Here is a 16,482-nt window from a genome sequence, read left to right as displayed (position 1 = left end):
GGATACTGTTATCTTGGAAATCACAATTGCAAAAAATGTTATCTAAACATGAGGCAGTTGTTTCTGTAATTCTAGTTGGCTCCATAAATATATTAACAAGGTTAAAAGATGTAAACAAACTTAGAAATCTAGTTGTAATTGAATCTACTTCATATAAATCAACGTTAAAATCTCCACACACTATAATGGATTTATTACTTTTGGATATGACCTTCAGTACATTTTCCATCACTGATTCAAAAACTGTGAAGTTAGCACTGTATGGGGGTCTGTATACGGCCACAACAATATGTTTCTCTGTTTCTATACATGAAATCTCCATAGTGCCCTCTATCGAAAGTCCAGTAATATCTTTGCGTTCTTTATATTTTAAACTATTTCTGATAAAAATAAGGGAGCCACCACGTATTTTGATCTTTCGACAGAAAGCGCTAGCCAAATGATAATTTTCAAAACCGAATAACAATTCATAATCCTTAAACCAATGCTCAGTAATACATAAAATGTCAATAAAAAATGTCTCTAAAAATAATTCTATGTCCAATTCTTTGCCAGAGAAGCCTTGAATATTTTGGTGAACTAGTTTTAATATTCCAAGCTTCTCTTTTGTCTTATTGTCTAGTTTAAAGATGAAGTACCATTCGTGGTACATGGCTGACTACCGTCAATAAAAGGTTTTGTACTGTAGAAGACAGTACAGTCAATAAGTTTACTGCCTGGTCTGGCAGAAGAGATGCTGGCTGAGATGAAGCGATAACATCAGTTTAACCGATTAGCCACTTATTTTATAGTTGACATTTAGTACTATCTAACTGATTATATAGCAATTTCGGTTAGTGCCTAACGCGATCCTAAGGGTATGAACATGAAAATTACCTACTATAGGATTGGTATACCATTGATTGGTGATTGCCAATAGGTTGTTAGGTAGAGGATTACTTGAATAATTTGTACAAACTAGGTATCTAAAATGGCAAGCAACGTAACAAGCTAAGACCAGTATTATATAAAATTTAAAATCCTGATAAATAAAAAATCAACGAACATAAAAATGTGAAGATAAGAAATCTAAATATAATCCATCTGTTGGTTTTTACGATACCCTGGATGATAAAAGGTGAAAAAAATGTATGTTGTTTCTTCACTCCCACTTCAGTAGATGAGACTAGGAGCGGACTTTATGCAATCCTACCTCATCGAGTAGCTAGATGCGACCTATCTAGGATGCTAGAAAGGTTTGTCTTAAAATACTAGGTATCTGAGTGTAACCTGGTGCATTTTGTACAGTGAGTAAGAAATAGATCATTTTATTGGGTGTAAATTACCGCATCTTGCTACTTAGTGAGATAGGGTTGCATGCGGCCCGCTCTTAGTCTATAAGTTTCCGTTCAAATATATTTTATGCCTAAATATTCAGCTACTTTGACAGATATTTAAATATAATATATAAGCCTGTAAATTAACGCATTTGTTTATTTAGGTCAAGTATTTAGTATTGTGTATGAATATTCTATGTCAATCTTCTCAGTTACTTATGAGTTGTTTCAAAATTTTGCAGTTTGACTCACGATTCGGCTTGTGCCATAAAATCGTTACGTATTTACTTGGTATTGTTAGTGTACCTACTTTGTACAATTGACTACTAAAAGGTCAACAGTATTGTTCAATATGCAATTTCGTGGTTTTTGTTAATCCAGGAATGTTTGTACACACGAATACAGCGCTTTATACATCAACAATTAGGTACGCAATTCACTAGAATGATATGATAATATAGAAAGAATTGTTTATTCGATATAATGGATTGATTATTTTTAAGATTTCAGATGACAGACACATACATAATCTCACGCCTATTTCCCGCCGATGTGGTAAGCAGAGTCTATGGAATTCCATTTGTTCGATCCTGACATATTTACTCATTTTTGTATAAATTATCAATTTAAAAAATAATAGAACCTTAACGCAAAGCTAAAAGGAATTTAAGAATAGGTACTTCGACGTTAAAATACATATTTATTCGAGACAACAGGTACTTACCTAGTTGCTTCAGCCTAAAACAAAATCAGTTGAGCTAATAGGCGTTGTTAAAATTTATAAAATAACCAACAATCGTGATTATAATCCTCTCAACTCAGGTCTTTAAAGGTAAAATGGCTTGAATCCATATCGGTAATGCACGTCGTCTGTCGGCGTACATTTGAAGAGCTTGTCAAAGATCACAATGCACGCATGTGAGCACTTCCTCATCATGAGCTTAGCGACAGATATTTACTCCGCTTTCACCTCTACAGGCATGGTTTTAGGAAACACATTATAATATTATACATATACACTTGGAGATAGAGGTATATGTAATTAAAATACTTATGATTTGTAACTTCTAAATAATTCTGGTTTTATTCATTCATAATTTCACCCAGGTGAAAGATGTTGAGACTCAGTCTTATTTGTATTATAGGTAATTGTAATAATGAATTATTGACTAAGGAGATTATCTATATTTTTTTAGATTATTATTATATTATTATTTGATGTTATTATGTACATGTCATGGCCAGATCTTAGAATTTATCATTTCATCATGTGTCACAACCATTTTCGCTATTCCATATCGATCAATACTATCGATATGGAATCCACACATACTCAGGTAAGTATTAAAATATTTTACTATCTTCTGTTTATCTATCTTCTATTTTTACTACTATCTTCTATTCGTAATGTAATTTTGTTTTAAGGTAATTTGTGTATTGTGCAAATATTTTTTATTGTTATTATTTTTATAACTTGAAATTACTAAATCCAGCCCTGTTAAACAAAGGATACGAGGAAGATTCTCTGCCCTACTTACTATAAATGAATTGTAATATCATAATGACACTTTATGCGAAACTAGAGTAACTTGCATCTAACTTTCGAGATAAGCTTTGCGCTTATTCTTCGCTATTAGCATCATCACGACACGCCTATTATATGCAACGCGAAAAGCTCAAACTTACTTACAATCTGCCTTTATTTAGCTTTGGACTAAATTGCAGAAATGTTGAAATTCGAAGAAGCAACTTATTATATTGCATTGAGAAAGACCAACAAGATATTCTCATTAACTCTTTTATAAGGTTTTATTTTTGATCGCGGATAGAGCAAGCATGTCTAATTGTACTCGTAATGACAAAATAAGGGAAGATGCGTCAATATATTCTCAATAAAGACACGCGTAGCCAATCAAGGACTCACGTCAGAACTTGTGTAAGGTTCACGGTCATACAGTTTAATACTTTAATTGGTTTATAGGCAAACAAGCGTAGGCATTACAACATAACTACTGACACAATGCAGGCTAACACGTTACTGGGCACATGTATTACGAAAACTGGCGGCTTGTTATCACACTGTACTTTTGTACATAATCTATTCAGTTGAATACATAAAGCATTGAAGCACTTTGATGGTCAACCATGTTAAACGACCAGTTAAGGTGCTCGTTAGCCAGTTATGTACTACTTATTATGTATGAGCACGATGATAATCATTGTCGCATCTCTTAGAGTTGTGAATCGATGCATCTTCATTCTAAACATTCTTTAACGATGATATTGCAAAATTTTAATATCTGTGTACGACCTTCGAATACCTTCGGCGACAAAGGCCGCAAATATTGTGAATCTACACAATTAAAATATACTTAATTACCAAGATTTTTTAGGTTGAAACGTTTACTTCTTTTAATTTGAATATCCATATAATAATAAATAAAAAAAATATTAGATGATAAAAATGTGTTTTGTATCATTAAGGAAAATAAAAACTAATAATTAAAATACTTACATAAAAAATATCATATACTTTTTTGACTTCTGAAACGACTTAGGTGACCGATTGATCATATTAGCTATTAAGAACCTGGTGATCATGACCTCATTGACATCTTCCGTTAGCTTATGTGGCGGTCCTGTTACACGCATGTCCTAGATATTAGCACTCACTACTTAGCTATCTCAACCAGGATATGATGAACGAAGTATGGATATGTATGGAATATGCTTTCCGTGGTTTAATACTTAGTCAGAACGCTCGGCTAAGGATCTCTAGATGAAGACATGTCAAAGTAACTTTACGACTCTCTCAAGTTTGGTTAGAGCGTTGTACTCGGAGTTTCCTAATTATCTGAACAGTAACATGATTTCGTATTTCAGAAGCAATTCGGAAGGTTTGGCGAACACCGGAATAAAATTTTCTCCTTTAAAGGTTCTACGTAGCAAATTACCGATTTTTGAATTTGTATTGACTTAATAATAATAATAAAATCATTTATTTCAGGCTACAAAGGCCAGGCAATAAACACCTTAACTTAAGTACTTACAAAAAAAGAAACTGTTGACACATTTTGTACCGCTTCGGTGGTACACGATGGTGGTCGTTCACAGAATTGGAGACTAATGCCCGACCCTTTGCTCTAGAAGCAATAAAGCTAAGAAACAATTGAGATTTCTACTATATCCTTATACTTACTATAGTTTATAGTTTTGAGTTTGTGTGTTAGAAGGACTTACAATGACCGAATTGGAGATGTTCCGTGTATGAAGCGATTGATGAATGTGAAGGAAGCAAGAGAAGTGTGTCAGGATCGAAGCAAATGGAATTCTATAGTCTCTGCTTACCCCGGTGGGAAATAGGCGTGAGTTTATGTATGTATAGTTTAACAGATAACATCCCTTCTCAGTGCTCTGATCCTAGAGTAAGTCGCCGATGTAAGGAGCTCCGAGAGGGCGACGGTTGCGGCATCTGCCACGAGCCGCTGCGGGGTGCGTATATAAGCAGCGGTCGGCGTCGGGGCGCGCCACCAGTCCTCTAGTTGTCACCGCCTGTTGTTGTTCAGTGAAGTGTTGTGTGCCTACCACGGTGAGTTCAGTTTCCTGTGATCGTATAGTGCTTTGTACTAGTGCTGTGAGACCTTAGTATTGCCGATTAAGTTCATGAAAATAAAGTAAATATTCCAACTTTGAAATTAAAGATGCAAAGAAAAAAGAAGTTTGATGAATGAACTAATTTCAAGGAAAGGAATGGGGAATCGCGTAACAGTATATATGCATATTGTAATAAAGTTTAAAAACGTAACACTGCAAAAGAGACGAATCATAACGGTGTTACGGTTTCATGAATTTGATTTGCAAACTTTGCTAATTTTAATCAACATTATAATTGTACCTATTATTACAATGGATTACTTCTATAAGGGATTGTGATCTTCTAAGGAATTGTGTCTTTCTATTGCTTGTGGCTCTTCCCACCCCATCAGGGGTGACTGAAAAATCAATATGCCCGCCTTACTAAACGAAGACTCAATGTAAATTTTAAAATATAAGAAGTCCGCGGCACGAAGGAAGTCCCGCGGCCTAAGCGCTACCTTACGCAGGTTCTACTAAGAAGACTTGTCAATTAGTTCCATTTGTACCTATTTCAAATAGACACAAGTTCCTAGAAACAAGCTTTAACTTTTTATGACATTAATTTAGTGATTTCAACGTAAGTAACTTAATTAGTGTAACATACGAAAAACAAATTGGTTAACAATGGGATTTTCGTTCGGCTTACCCACAATCCAATAGAAATAGTAATGGTATGCAATAAATTATCGCAGTGTGAAAACCAATATGGATCCAGAGTCGCACGTTTCTTGTTAAACGTAAACTATTGTCTGCGATTTGATAACATCATGCGTAATTAAAAATCACTTTTTATCACATACATAGATAGACCCACGTCTGTAATTCCTAATAGGGAGAGCAGAGCCGCGAATAATCAGATGACAACTTGCAGCCACTTTGAGTAACCCTAAAATATTACAACTAAAGGACTTGTATTTATTGTAAAGAAGAGACTCTTAACAAAACATTGGCAACTTTATCTTTAACGCCGTTTAAGCATTTACTTTTCGCTATTTATTGTCGCTATTAAAATATATCAGAAACAAAAGTCATCAAAATTAACAACTAAGTATATTGTATTTTGGATATGTGTCTAATTACTTAAATAAGTATTGTGCCTCCAGATATATTCTGGACATATTGTGTTATAATAACATAAAACAACATCGCCCAAGTAATTTTTGAGACTGTCAATCATCAAACTACAGTAACATATTATTACACGTCAATATCATAATAATGTATATAGACTAGAGGACATGGTGCTATCACGTGTCACGTCTATTGTAAATTCAATTCAAGTCTTGAATTCATTTTCAAGGCAGCTGTCATCTTGAAATTAATTATCATCATTCATCTTATTACTAAAAATGTAACTATTACTTTTGTACTAGTATAAAAAGTTCAAAACACATAAAATTGGTATCGTGAGCGTTGTAGGGCGGAAAGTGGATGTTTGTATACTTACCTAAAACAAACATTAATAATTACAAAAAACCTTGCCCACGAACGAAACAGACCAAGTACCTACTTAGTAGTAAATGAATCTGAAAATCAAAGTAGTTCAGAATAATTTTGTACACGGAAAAATAAAACCTGTGATCTCACAACGAGAGCGGAACTCACTTCCAACCAAGCTTGTGATTACTTAATTAATGCGACAAAATAATTACACGTGACAAGACCACGAGTAATTTCTTCTCATTGCCAAAGCATTTCATTTGCAAAAACCGTACGATAAGTACGCAATCGTACGTCTGCGATTGTGTCTTGACAAGACAAAGCCAATTCCACTGGATCGATCACGCGAGGGTGAGGTACCTATTCTTTAATCAAACGATGTTTTCATTAACTTTATCCAATGATTGTCGAATTTATTTTCGAATTTATGTTTGGATTATAAATTATTATCACGTGCTCAGGAGGAAACTCACATTCCCGAGAAATGAATTTCGGAGGTAAGTATGTGACCTAACCTGTATTGGGCTGGTTCTCCCTTTGCGGGTTGGAAGGTTAGAGTCGCCTCTGTATAAAACCGGATCTGTCAAATCTTCAGGTTAGGTAAGCGGACCCTGTGAAAACGAGATAATGCTAGGGAGATGATGTTTTTAACTTTATGGAGTACATAATTATATTAATTATAAACTCACTCTTCTTCTATCGTGTGGGTTGTGTAGTGGATGAACAACCTCATCAACCCTGGTGTTAGGGTTATTATTGAGCCGCTAAAGGCCCTTGACGTGACTCAATAAACTCACTTAAGTCAACTTAAGTGCTTAACGTCATTGTATTCAAAACGTAGAATTTAGTTATCACCTAAACAAAATGTCGTATACTTTAGCCTATGTTATATAGATCGTATCGATGGTTAGTTTAGCCTTTTTTTCCAAAAAATACGCTTTTTTAAGGCAAGAGTAAGGATATCTGTCTACTATGTGATCTGTACTTTAATGTTGTGAATGCACTAATAGATACAACATAATCGACTCTAAATGTAAGTAATAGACCCACAAATAGCGTTTTTTTTAGCGTGTGAAATGAAGGTTCTTATGCAAATAATATTACTGACCTAACTTAACGTTAAAATATAAATAAATAACAAAACGTGTCTTTATAAACATTCAATAAGCGAACAATCAGCATTATGAGACATCCATCAACTAGCAGAATAACGACCTAAACAAAGCTCAATCATCATTAGCTCATCGACATACCAATGATGTTTTATGCAAATTACAGCCTCCAATTTTACATTATTATGGCTAATTTTAATTATCTACTTTATTTTTTCAAAGCCTGAGAAGAACGCAAACAAATGAGAAGCATTTCAGGGACATCGCGAGTATTTTTATCGCCTGATAAAAAATGGCTGTTATACAAAACATTCCTACGGATATTACAATATGTTTCAAATGCTTTTCCCATAGGTATGCCAATAAAAATAAATAATAATATATAATATTTGCTCAAATGTAATGTAATAAGTTTTTAAGGCTTGAATTACCTATATAAATCAAAATGTGTAGAGCAGATACTAGGTAACACTATTGATGCATAATATGTTACTATAGTAAATACTGTTAAAATTACTTACATATAAAGAATATAGTATTTTATGCAACAGTTGTATAAGAAGGGTCAAAAAATGCGAGTGGCGTGAGTTGCGATGTGAGCCTTGGCGAACATCGCAATAAGAGACGCCACGAGCATTTTTTGACCTAGTTATACAACGTTGCATACAATACTTTTTCTACGACGACGTAATTTTAAACGAAACACAAAAAATTTCCAATTTATTTTCCAACGCGCGGGAAAATGGCGGCAAATGTATACTTTTTTTTTATAGTATATCTATGGCACCAAACAAAGTAAAGGTGCCAGTTTCCAGGTCAAAAAAAAAAAAAACAACAACAATGCTTTTTTGGCGACATTATAGTACAGTTACACTTTGTAAACAATGCTTTTATAGGCCATAGAGCGTACACTTTTTCAAAGAGTTTAATTATGTATGTACTTATATTAGACTTTTTGGTTATTTAAATGCCAGATTAAAGTAGAGGAGTAGAAAAAATACTTTATTTCTGTTTAAAATTTTTCAGCAACAGGCTCGCCCCCTATTACAAAGCACATACTATTCTAACACGGACTATATAACTGTGCCTACCTCTTCGGAGACGTGATTGTAATATACGTCAGATATAGAGAGGTAAGATAGCAAGATAGATAGATGTCGATATTATGTAATTCTCAGTGTTTTATGAGACGGTTTACTATAGCACACGGACGGATGGACGGACGGCATACTTTTCTTTCTTTCAGTCTAAAGTCAATCATAAAAGGCCAATACAGTACCCACAACATATCTATGTTACAGGTCCATTATCCCACTAATTCTCATTGTAAAGTACATGACTAATTTAAGCACCAATTAGAACTAGAAGTGATAATATAATTGCAGCGATGTTATCCGACTTTATAATGCGAGTAAGCGAACTGATCGCTGCAAGATTAATTATACACTTGATATAAACACCGGTGGTTACTGTGTGCTTCTAACAAAACCAGCAAAAATCACACTATTAACTCTTGGTGTAACTAACAAATTGTGGGAAAAGCAATTCGCGGCTGCAAAAACTACGTAATTATTAAATTGATTGAGTTACATCGCGTTTATGTCTAGATTGACATTTATTTTAATTTATGTTTATTTTGTCTGTTCGATAGCGGACCGATAATTTTCTGGATAATTGTAAAGGTGGTTGTACACAGAGGCGCACCGGGAGCATCCTGCCCCGGGTATTTTTGTAATGTGCGATTCTATATGCATTCGTTATATTAAAAAAATATATTTAATCTTTTATAGTTATACAAACGCGCATCTGTTTATTATATAGGTAACTACTAGCATATGTATATATATAGGTAACTACTAGCATTGGTATATATACCTAATACCTATATGTTTAGGGTACTACGATTATAAATAATCGTTGCCATTGATACATAAATAAAATATGTGTTGATTAACTTGTTGACTACCCTCTGATTTACATGAAACCTAATGCTCTAATAACCCGGATCTTATATCCACACCATTGATACTACGACCTGCATTCTTCACAGTGATTAGCTGATTAATTAAGCATTGTTATTATCGCCTAGGAATTTACGTTCATGGCAAATGCACATAAAATTAAAAAAAAACATACATCAACGATGAAAATAACGCGTAATTGCTTTTTAAATTAAATTGTAATTGCTTTTAATGCTTGTTACAATAAGGGTCACGAATTGTAAGGTACTTATTTAATTTGTAGTTTCGCAATGCTCGGTCACAGAAGCTTTTTTATGTGATATGATAAATGTTAATATTTTTATACGGATTAAAAGACACAACTCAACTATAAACCGGGTATGAGAGGATGTAGATTTATTGATAACCTCTATAATAATAAATTCGTAATATTAAACGTCGATGGAAGAAACAAAGGATGTTGGGTTTCGTAAGAGTCTTTAAAAGGCAACTGTTGGCATACTCCCATAGTTGCACGCTTGAATATATCCTAAATCAAACAATTGTCGTTGCGGATTGCCATTGTCTTGTGAACTATCATGTTAAACGATAAATTCAGGTTCTGCTGACCCCATCGAATGTTTTATTTGATACCACAATGTTACGAGTAGATAATTTAACGCGACGACTAATAACAGGTGTTTACAATTTAAATATCACGAATAAGTCGTCCCTTGCGATAAAGAAGCAAAAAAGTACTTAAAGTTTAGGTAGGATTCAATCAACCGGAGAGGGTAAGGTGTATACTTTACTCCAGTGCTTAACTTTTAGTTTTACATCCTTAATGAAGTCAGTAAGTAGTAGCTACATGAGCCATGTCAGGCGCCTTTGGCGATTCAATAATAACCCCAGACACCAGGACCGATGAGTTTGGTGATCCACCTCACAACCCTCACGATAGATGAAGAAGTTTTCTACTAGTGGTGCGGTGGTGAACTGCTTAATATAATAAGAAATATTGTATGTTTGTATAGATGAGTTCAACGAAATGGGTACTGTGCGCATTGGTGATCGTGTGCGTCAGCGTGCGACAAGCGACGGCTGCGCCCGCGCCTCAAGATGCTGAGGGACCACCGATGCCGGTAAGTCTTCCATCGTAAAGAAATGTAAACTAGCGATATGAATCAAGTACGATAATCTGATTGGAGTAGAAAAAAGCAAAGACGGGTGGCTAGTCTCTGATCACTAACATAACCTCTTTCCCTCATACATTCAAAGCATGAAGCAAATGCAAATCGCGTGCCATTGAACGGAGATTCTATTCATTGCTTTTTTATACTTTGACAATAGTTTTCGGTAGCATTCATTTGACTTCGAGTTTCTCACAGATCAATTAAGTGTTTTAATAAACTTAGTAATGATCGATTCAAGTGATAAGCAGCAAGTTCCAACTTAGAAATACTTGCCGCGATATTAATCTATTCGCCAACCGTATTTATTACTCAAAATCCCTTTAAAGTCAATGTTTAGCAGCGACCTGCAAAATGCAGTTATGATAATGATGACTACGATTCTTGCTTATACGACGGATCGATGAGCGAGGTACTTGCCTACGTATTAACTATTTATTATAAGTACTAATAGGATTCTTAGAACTTATATAAGTCGGTGTGACATCTGTTACTGTGTTTATAATATTATAAACTGTAAACTTGATAGTTTAATATGGAAATTATAAGCCACTTCCCTTATAATAAAAAGCTAGATACCGAGTCACAAAGACTTTCGCATAACAGGGCTCATAAGCAGCGATGTGCCCTTGCCGGAAATGTTCTCAAAGTGGGAATGTCCGCGTTGTAAAAACTCTTTAATAGTAAGGAGACTAGGTGCTTTTTATTCAAATTTTTCTTTCTTGCAAGTACTCTAATAATAATAATAATAACAAAAAAGTTTATTTAGGTAAAATCTACGACACACATTATACATTTACAACATTAAAATATTATACACACATTAAATTAATATTACAAAATGAAATTATTATTATTATTAAATTATTATTATATACTCTGATCCTATCTACCTAAAGGCTTGGTATTAAAGCTCTTTTTATACAACTTTTGCGCCTTTTTACTGCCGGGAATGTTTCAAAGTGGGAATATTCCCGGAAACAGCACATCACTGCTCGTAACCGTGACCGCACATAAACTGGCTCATTATAGAATTACATAAATGACGAGACATTTGAAGATGCGATCAGCAATTATAACGAACAACGAGTCCCGCGACTAAACTAAAAGTTGTCTGCCTTAACATATAAGAGCTACAAGGATGTGCTGGCACATAGGCAATAATTTAAACAAAACGTGCATACCTCTGACCTACACGTTGCGAAGCCAGGCTAGAACTTTAAGTTGAAACCTAAGTTGCAACACGGCGCATCTTCTACCTTCCCATAAAATACGAATGACATTAAAGACTTAATTCTATCTCAGAATATATTACTCACAGAAAAGGCAGTCGATTAAATGGCTGCAACCGTGACTAATTCAACCATGTAAGGGATGCGATTTTTCTGTTCGATTCACTTTAATTATTTATTACATAAAAACTAAATGCGAGAATCGTTTGCGCGATGAGGGATCTACCTAAAGTACCTACATACTTATTATTTCACAGCCGATTTTTTTAGATGCGGTATCCTAAAAATATGAATGACAAATAAGTACCAACAACGTATTCTGGATACGACGTCACAAATTAACATACAGACGATGCTTTACATGGGAATATCTAGATCAGATCATATAACCTTAAATAGAATTAGGAATTGCACCTTGATATCAATTCAAGATAAAATGAGTCAAGCATTGAATACGTAAAGCTAGTAGGTATATTAGTAAACCTATCAAAGCCTAGATAAGAGTAATAAATCTCAAGATGGAACAATTCCCATCAAATCTTCATTCAATTTAACTAATTAGGTAGGTAGGTACTTATTTTCCATGTTAGTGTTTAGAACGTCTAATGAAGTATTAAGTACTTTGTTCGTAATGTGACTTAGCTTATTATTAATTTTGATACTTACTTACATACTCTGACGAGTAAGGATCTAGATTATTAAGTTTACTGTTTGGAAATAATTAAAATGTGATTTTAGTAAAATAAATGTGATATCTACGTAACTACAGTAAGGAACTCCTTACTACTTATTTTTTGTTTAATGTGTGTTAATCTTAAATAAATTATGTATTGAGGTTTCAATTGCTACTAAACTCCTACTAAATATTTTTCATTACATTTACGTAATCTATACGTAAGTACTTACTGTGTCGGCTAGGCCATTGTATACGCATGTGTTATTTATGTAAAAAATAGTAAAAAGACTTTATTGAAGTAACTGAGCTCATCAATCAGATGTAATTGTGCATTTGATTATTCAAAGATAGTGATCATGGCAGCAATTAAACGTAATCAGATGGGATAAAAGTTAAACGATACCGCAACCGATGTTTCTACAGGTATATAAGGGCACGAGTAACACTAAGGATACAATAGATACCGTTATTTGTTGGCGAAGAAAATTATTTTTTTAAACAATTTCGTTCAGGAACTCAGAGTTCCTTTGGTGGCTCCACAGTAACCCTGACATCAGGATCTTTATGCCGACCCACATGAAAGAAGAAGAAGAACACCTAGAAACTCAAGCGGAATTCAATATTTCATGAATTTACTCATACACAGTTAAGACTATTGCTCGTCTTGGCGGGGGCACTACCGTGCTCCCAGATTTATAAAAGGAACTATTTTTTTAATATTAAATGTCAAAGTTTATATAAAGTGTCGAAATAGAGTAATGGGCCTGAGCGATCCATTAAGAACATAGCAAGCACAAACGCTCACGACTTTATTCCCAATGGGATACTCTGAGCTACATCCATCGTAAGATGATCTGAGTCCACGCCTCGCCGATCGATTGAAATAAGTATGTAATCAAGTCATGACATGATAAACAACATTCAATCCTATATAAATGTTGGCTACCTAACATGCATCTAAACCCTAAACCGCTCTGCATTGTTCGCTCATAGAGCACCACACACCATGTGTAGATTATCATACATCTGCAATACTAACGATGTGAACTGAACCCACTAATTGGCCACAATTGCGTTTGAACCGCTTTGTGTGTGCTTTATCCCTTATCTTAGCCCCATCGTAATTAATTACAGACACAATAAAAACCCAATCGTATTGTCGTAGGTGTTAAAGTTTTTTTTCACACCACACATAAAGAGTATATTCACTGCAGTTTTTTAAGTCATCGCTAATTTTGTCAGCTTAACGTGAGAGATAATAGTCGGTTTATGATAAGTTTATTTGATATTATATTTACTTTTCACGCCTTATTAATTTTTATTGTCGTAACTTACGCGCAGGTCAAGTTTTACTATGCAAGTGTAGATGGGTATTTATGTTTATTTTATTAATAGATTGCGCGAAGTAAATTAATGCACTGGTTTCCACGCTTTTTGGCCTTTAATGTTTTGAATAAGACTGTTCTTGAGAATATCTTTCATACCTATGGGCATCTTATTATTACGGCAGTGTGCTTTATTTTTTCCTCTCAGTAAAGGATGATGATGATTGATCATCTAGGGTTTAAAAAAGTTTAGTCTATTTATGTTACAGAAAAATGGTAGAACATATGACGGAAAAAATATATCAGATTTTCCAAAAGCTTTCATTCTTTGAATGACTTTTGACCTTTTCGATCTATCCAAAGCATTTATGGTGTCAAATTCCAATAAATTATATGAGTTAGACGCTCATCAGATAGGCGGGTCACGCAGAGACCTAGGGCAAGCAATTTGGCTTCATTACAAGTTGTGGCTCTCAGAACGTGCAACCCACAATAAGGGACAATGGGGATTCTTAATCAAAGTGTCGGATGAGGCGTGCTTTATGCAATTTTTCATCATAAAGTTTTGATATTGCATACTGTAATCATAGTTAGACGTCAATCTTTCATAAGACCTAATATTTTTTAAGAAAACAGACAACTGACATGATAAAAAAACTATCCACCACAGCCTTCGGTGAAAAGAAATGTTCTGTCTAATTTATTTATGTACACGAATTCGTGCCATCGGTTCAGTACAAGCGATTTCTTTAGGACAATCGGATTTCAGTTATCTCTGACTGCTAAGTTACTCCTTTGATGATAAAATCATAATTATATTTCACAACATAAATCAAGTTGTATAATTAAATAATAACCCTAAGTAAGAAGATACTATAAAACCTATAGGTAATTGTACTGATCATGCTCAGATCGTAAATAATAATAATTATCAGATGACACTATAATGATGATTTTGTATGGGACATATCTAATAGTCTACCATTTATGGTCAGTCACATCTCTAGCGCGAGCAAGCCAACGCGTCTCAATGTTTGGATCTTGTAATTAAATTAATATCCTAAGTAATACAGTTCATTCAATTGTTTGTGTGGGGTTTTATTGAAATTACCAGCGCTCCCTACAGATTTGAAACTTGAGAGGGATCACTTCAATTACACTTTTGCGTTCAGTAGTCGCGTTGTGTGTCATCTTTTATCTTGTTGTCTTTGTACTAAAAAAAACTCAGTCTTCCCTCAGGTCCCATAGTTATGTGTCCCACCCATAGGTATCCCCGATGATTAGGAGGGTTAGCCAAGGTTATGACTCGCACGAATCGAAATCGAGATGTCTCGCAGACATGCAACGACTTTGACGTAAGGTGTTCATGTAATTCAGACGGGTTATAATCCACGTCTACATCACATTCTTCGCATTATTTACGTCACTAATATGTAAACATTTTCCCCAGTATGAATACAAGTACGACGTGGAAGACCAAGAGAAGGCTTTGTTCTTCGGAGCCAACGAGTCAGGTGATGCGCAAGGCAAGGTCGCGGGTGGATACAAAGTGCTGTTACCGGACGGCCGTCTCATGTCTGTTGAGTATACAGTCGATGGAGACAGCGGCTTCGTCCCCAAGATAAGCTTCGAGGATAACGCCAATCCATTCGGCAAGGGGAAGTAAATTAAGAACTTATAGGACGTCGCTTAGAATGCTGGTTCGAACAAAAATATGGAATATTGCACAGAACACTTATTAAGTCAAGTTATGTCAACACTATATTTTAGTTCTGTAATATAACACAACAGTCAATCGAAGGGGAGCAGAAAAAATGTCTTCATGATTATTGTTACATTCTAAGCGGTTTAATAACTTTATGAGTGTGAGAATAAGAATGAAAAAAATATATTAACGATTTAAAGCGACGTCCTGTACAGAGGAATTAGAGAAGACTGGATTTACGCTGATGGTACAACTCATAGTTTGAATGCAAGAGTAACTATGTCGATTCAAATGCCCATAATACTAAGTTTATTCATACACATTGTTCAGACTTGTATTGTACATATACTTACTATATAGAATTTTATAAATAATCCCTATTATATCTATACCTTTTTCAGTAATTAACTTCCTGTATTTCAGTAATAAGCAAGTCCTAAATTCTACTCCTACAGCAAAACTGCCCACCTATTAATAGAAAAAAAAAGAAAAATCCCTTTAATTATAGAATAGTGATGCCGATAGTGTAATTGGTTTTAGAGTGTACTTATTGAAACTTGTCAAGTTACCATTTCTGTGATTGTACGGGCGATGTAGGCCATTATTGCCATTAGAATAAGTACGATATTATTGTAACGTAGAAAATAATTACGAATGTACCTTTTGCAATTAGCATTAATATTACTCCAATTAGATTTCGTATTTTATGTAATAAAATATATTTTGTATAATTATTTAGGTTTGTTTCAATTTATTGTTTCCGGAACACTTGAGATGCAGCAACGTTAGTCCCATGGATGATTAAAGGATTTTAAAAGGAGTTGTCTCCTTTCGGCATCACCTAGAGTTTATATTAATGGACTCAATTCATACAAACTGCGCTAACCGAGGAATATCAGAGGTCATAAAG

At 34.4% G+C, this 16,482-nt stretch overlaps 2 protein-coding genes across 2 annotated transcripts in view; one reads left to right on the top strand and one right to left on the bottom strand.

The window, feature by feature from the left end:
* The window catches only part of LOC126371994 (probable ATP-dependent DNA helicase HFM1), a 44,598-nt gene that overhangs the window by 21,463 nt on the left and 6,653 nt on the right, over positions 1-16,482 (bottom strand). The window lies entirely within an intron of this gene.
* Positions 4,790-16,306, top strand: LOC126371915 (cuticle protein 10.9-like). Its single transcript, XM_050017362.1, has 3 exons — positions 4,790-4,905; positions 10,479-10,586; positions 15,318-16,306. Exons 2-3 carry the CDS (start codon positions 10,479-10,481, stop codon positions 15,531-15,533), a joined length of 324 nt encoding a protein of 107 aa, XP_049873319.1. The 5' UTR covers positions 4,790-4,905; the 3' UTR covers positions 15,534-16,306.

The sequence above is a fragment of the Pectinophora gossypiella genome, chromosome 13 (assembly GCF_024362695.1).
Source record: "Pectinophora gossypiella chromosome 13, ilPecGoss1.1, whole genome shotgun sequence".
NCBI classification, from domain to species: Eukaryota; Metazoa; Arthropoda; class Insecta; order Lepidoptera; family Gelechiidae; genus Pectinophora; species Pectinophora gossypiella.
Note: the sequence above shows the minus strand (reverse complement) of the source record. Positions and strands in the feature narration are given on the sequence as shown.

Excerpts from the sequence above, each read along its gene's own strand:
- LOC126371915 (XM_050017362.1), top strand. The coding sequence starts at position 10,479 with ATGAGTTCAACGAAATGGGTACTGTGCGCATTGGTGATCGTGTGCGTC. Across the intron at positions 10,587-15,317 it reads CTGAGGGACCACCGATGCCG|TATGAATACAAGTACGACGT; the intron begins GTAAGTCTTCCA and ends CATTTTCCCCAG.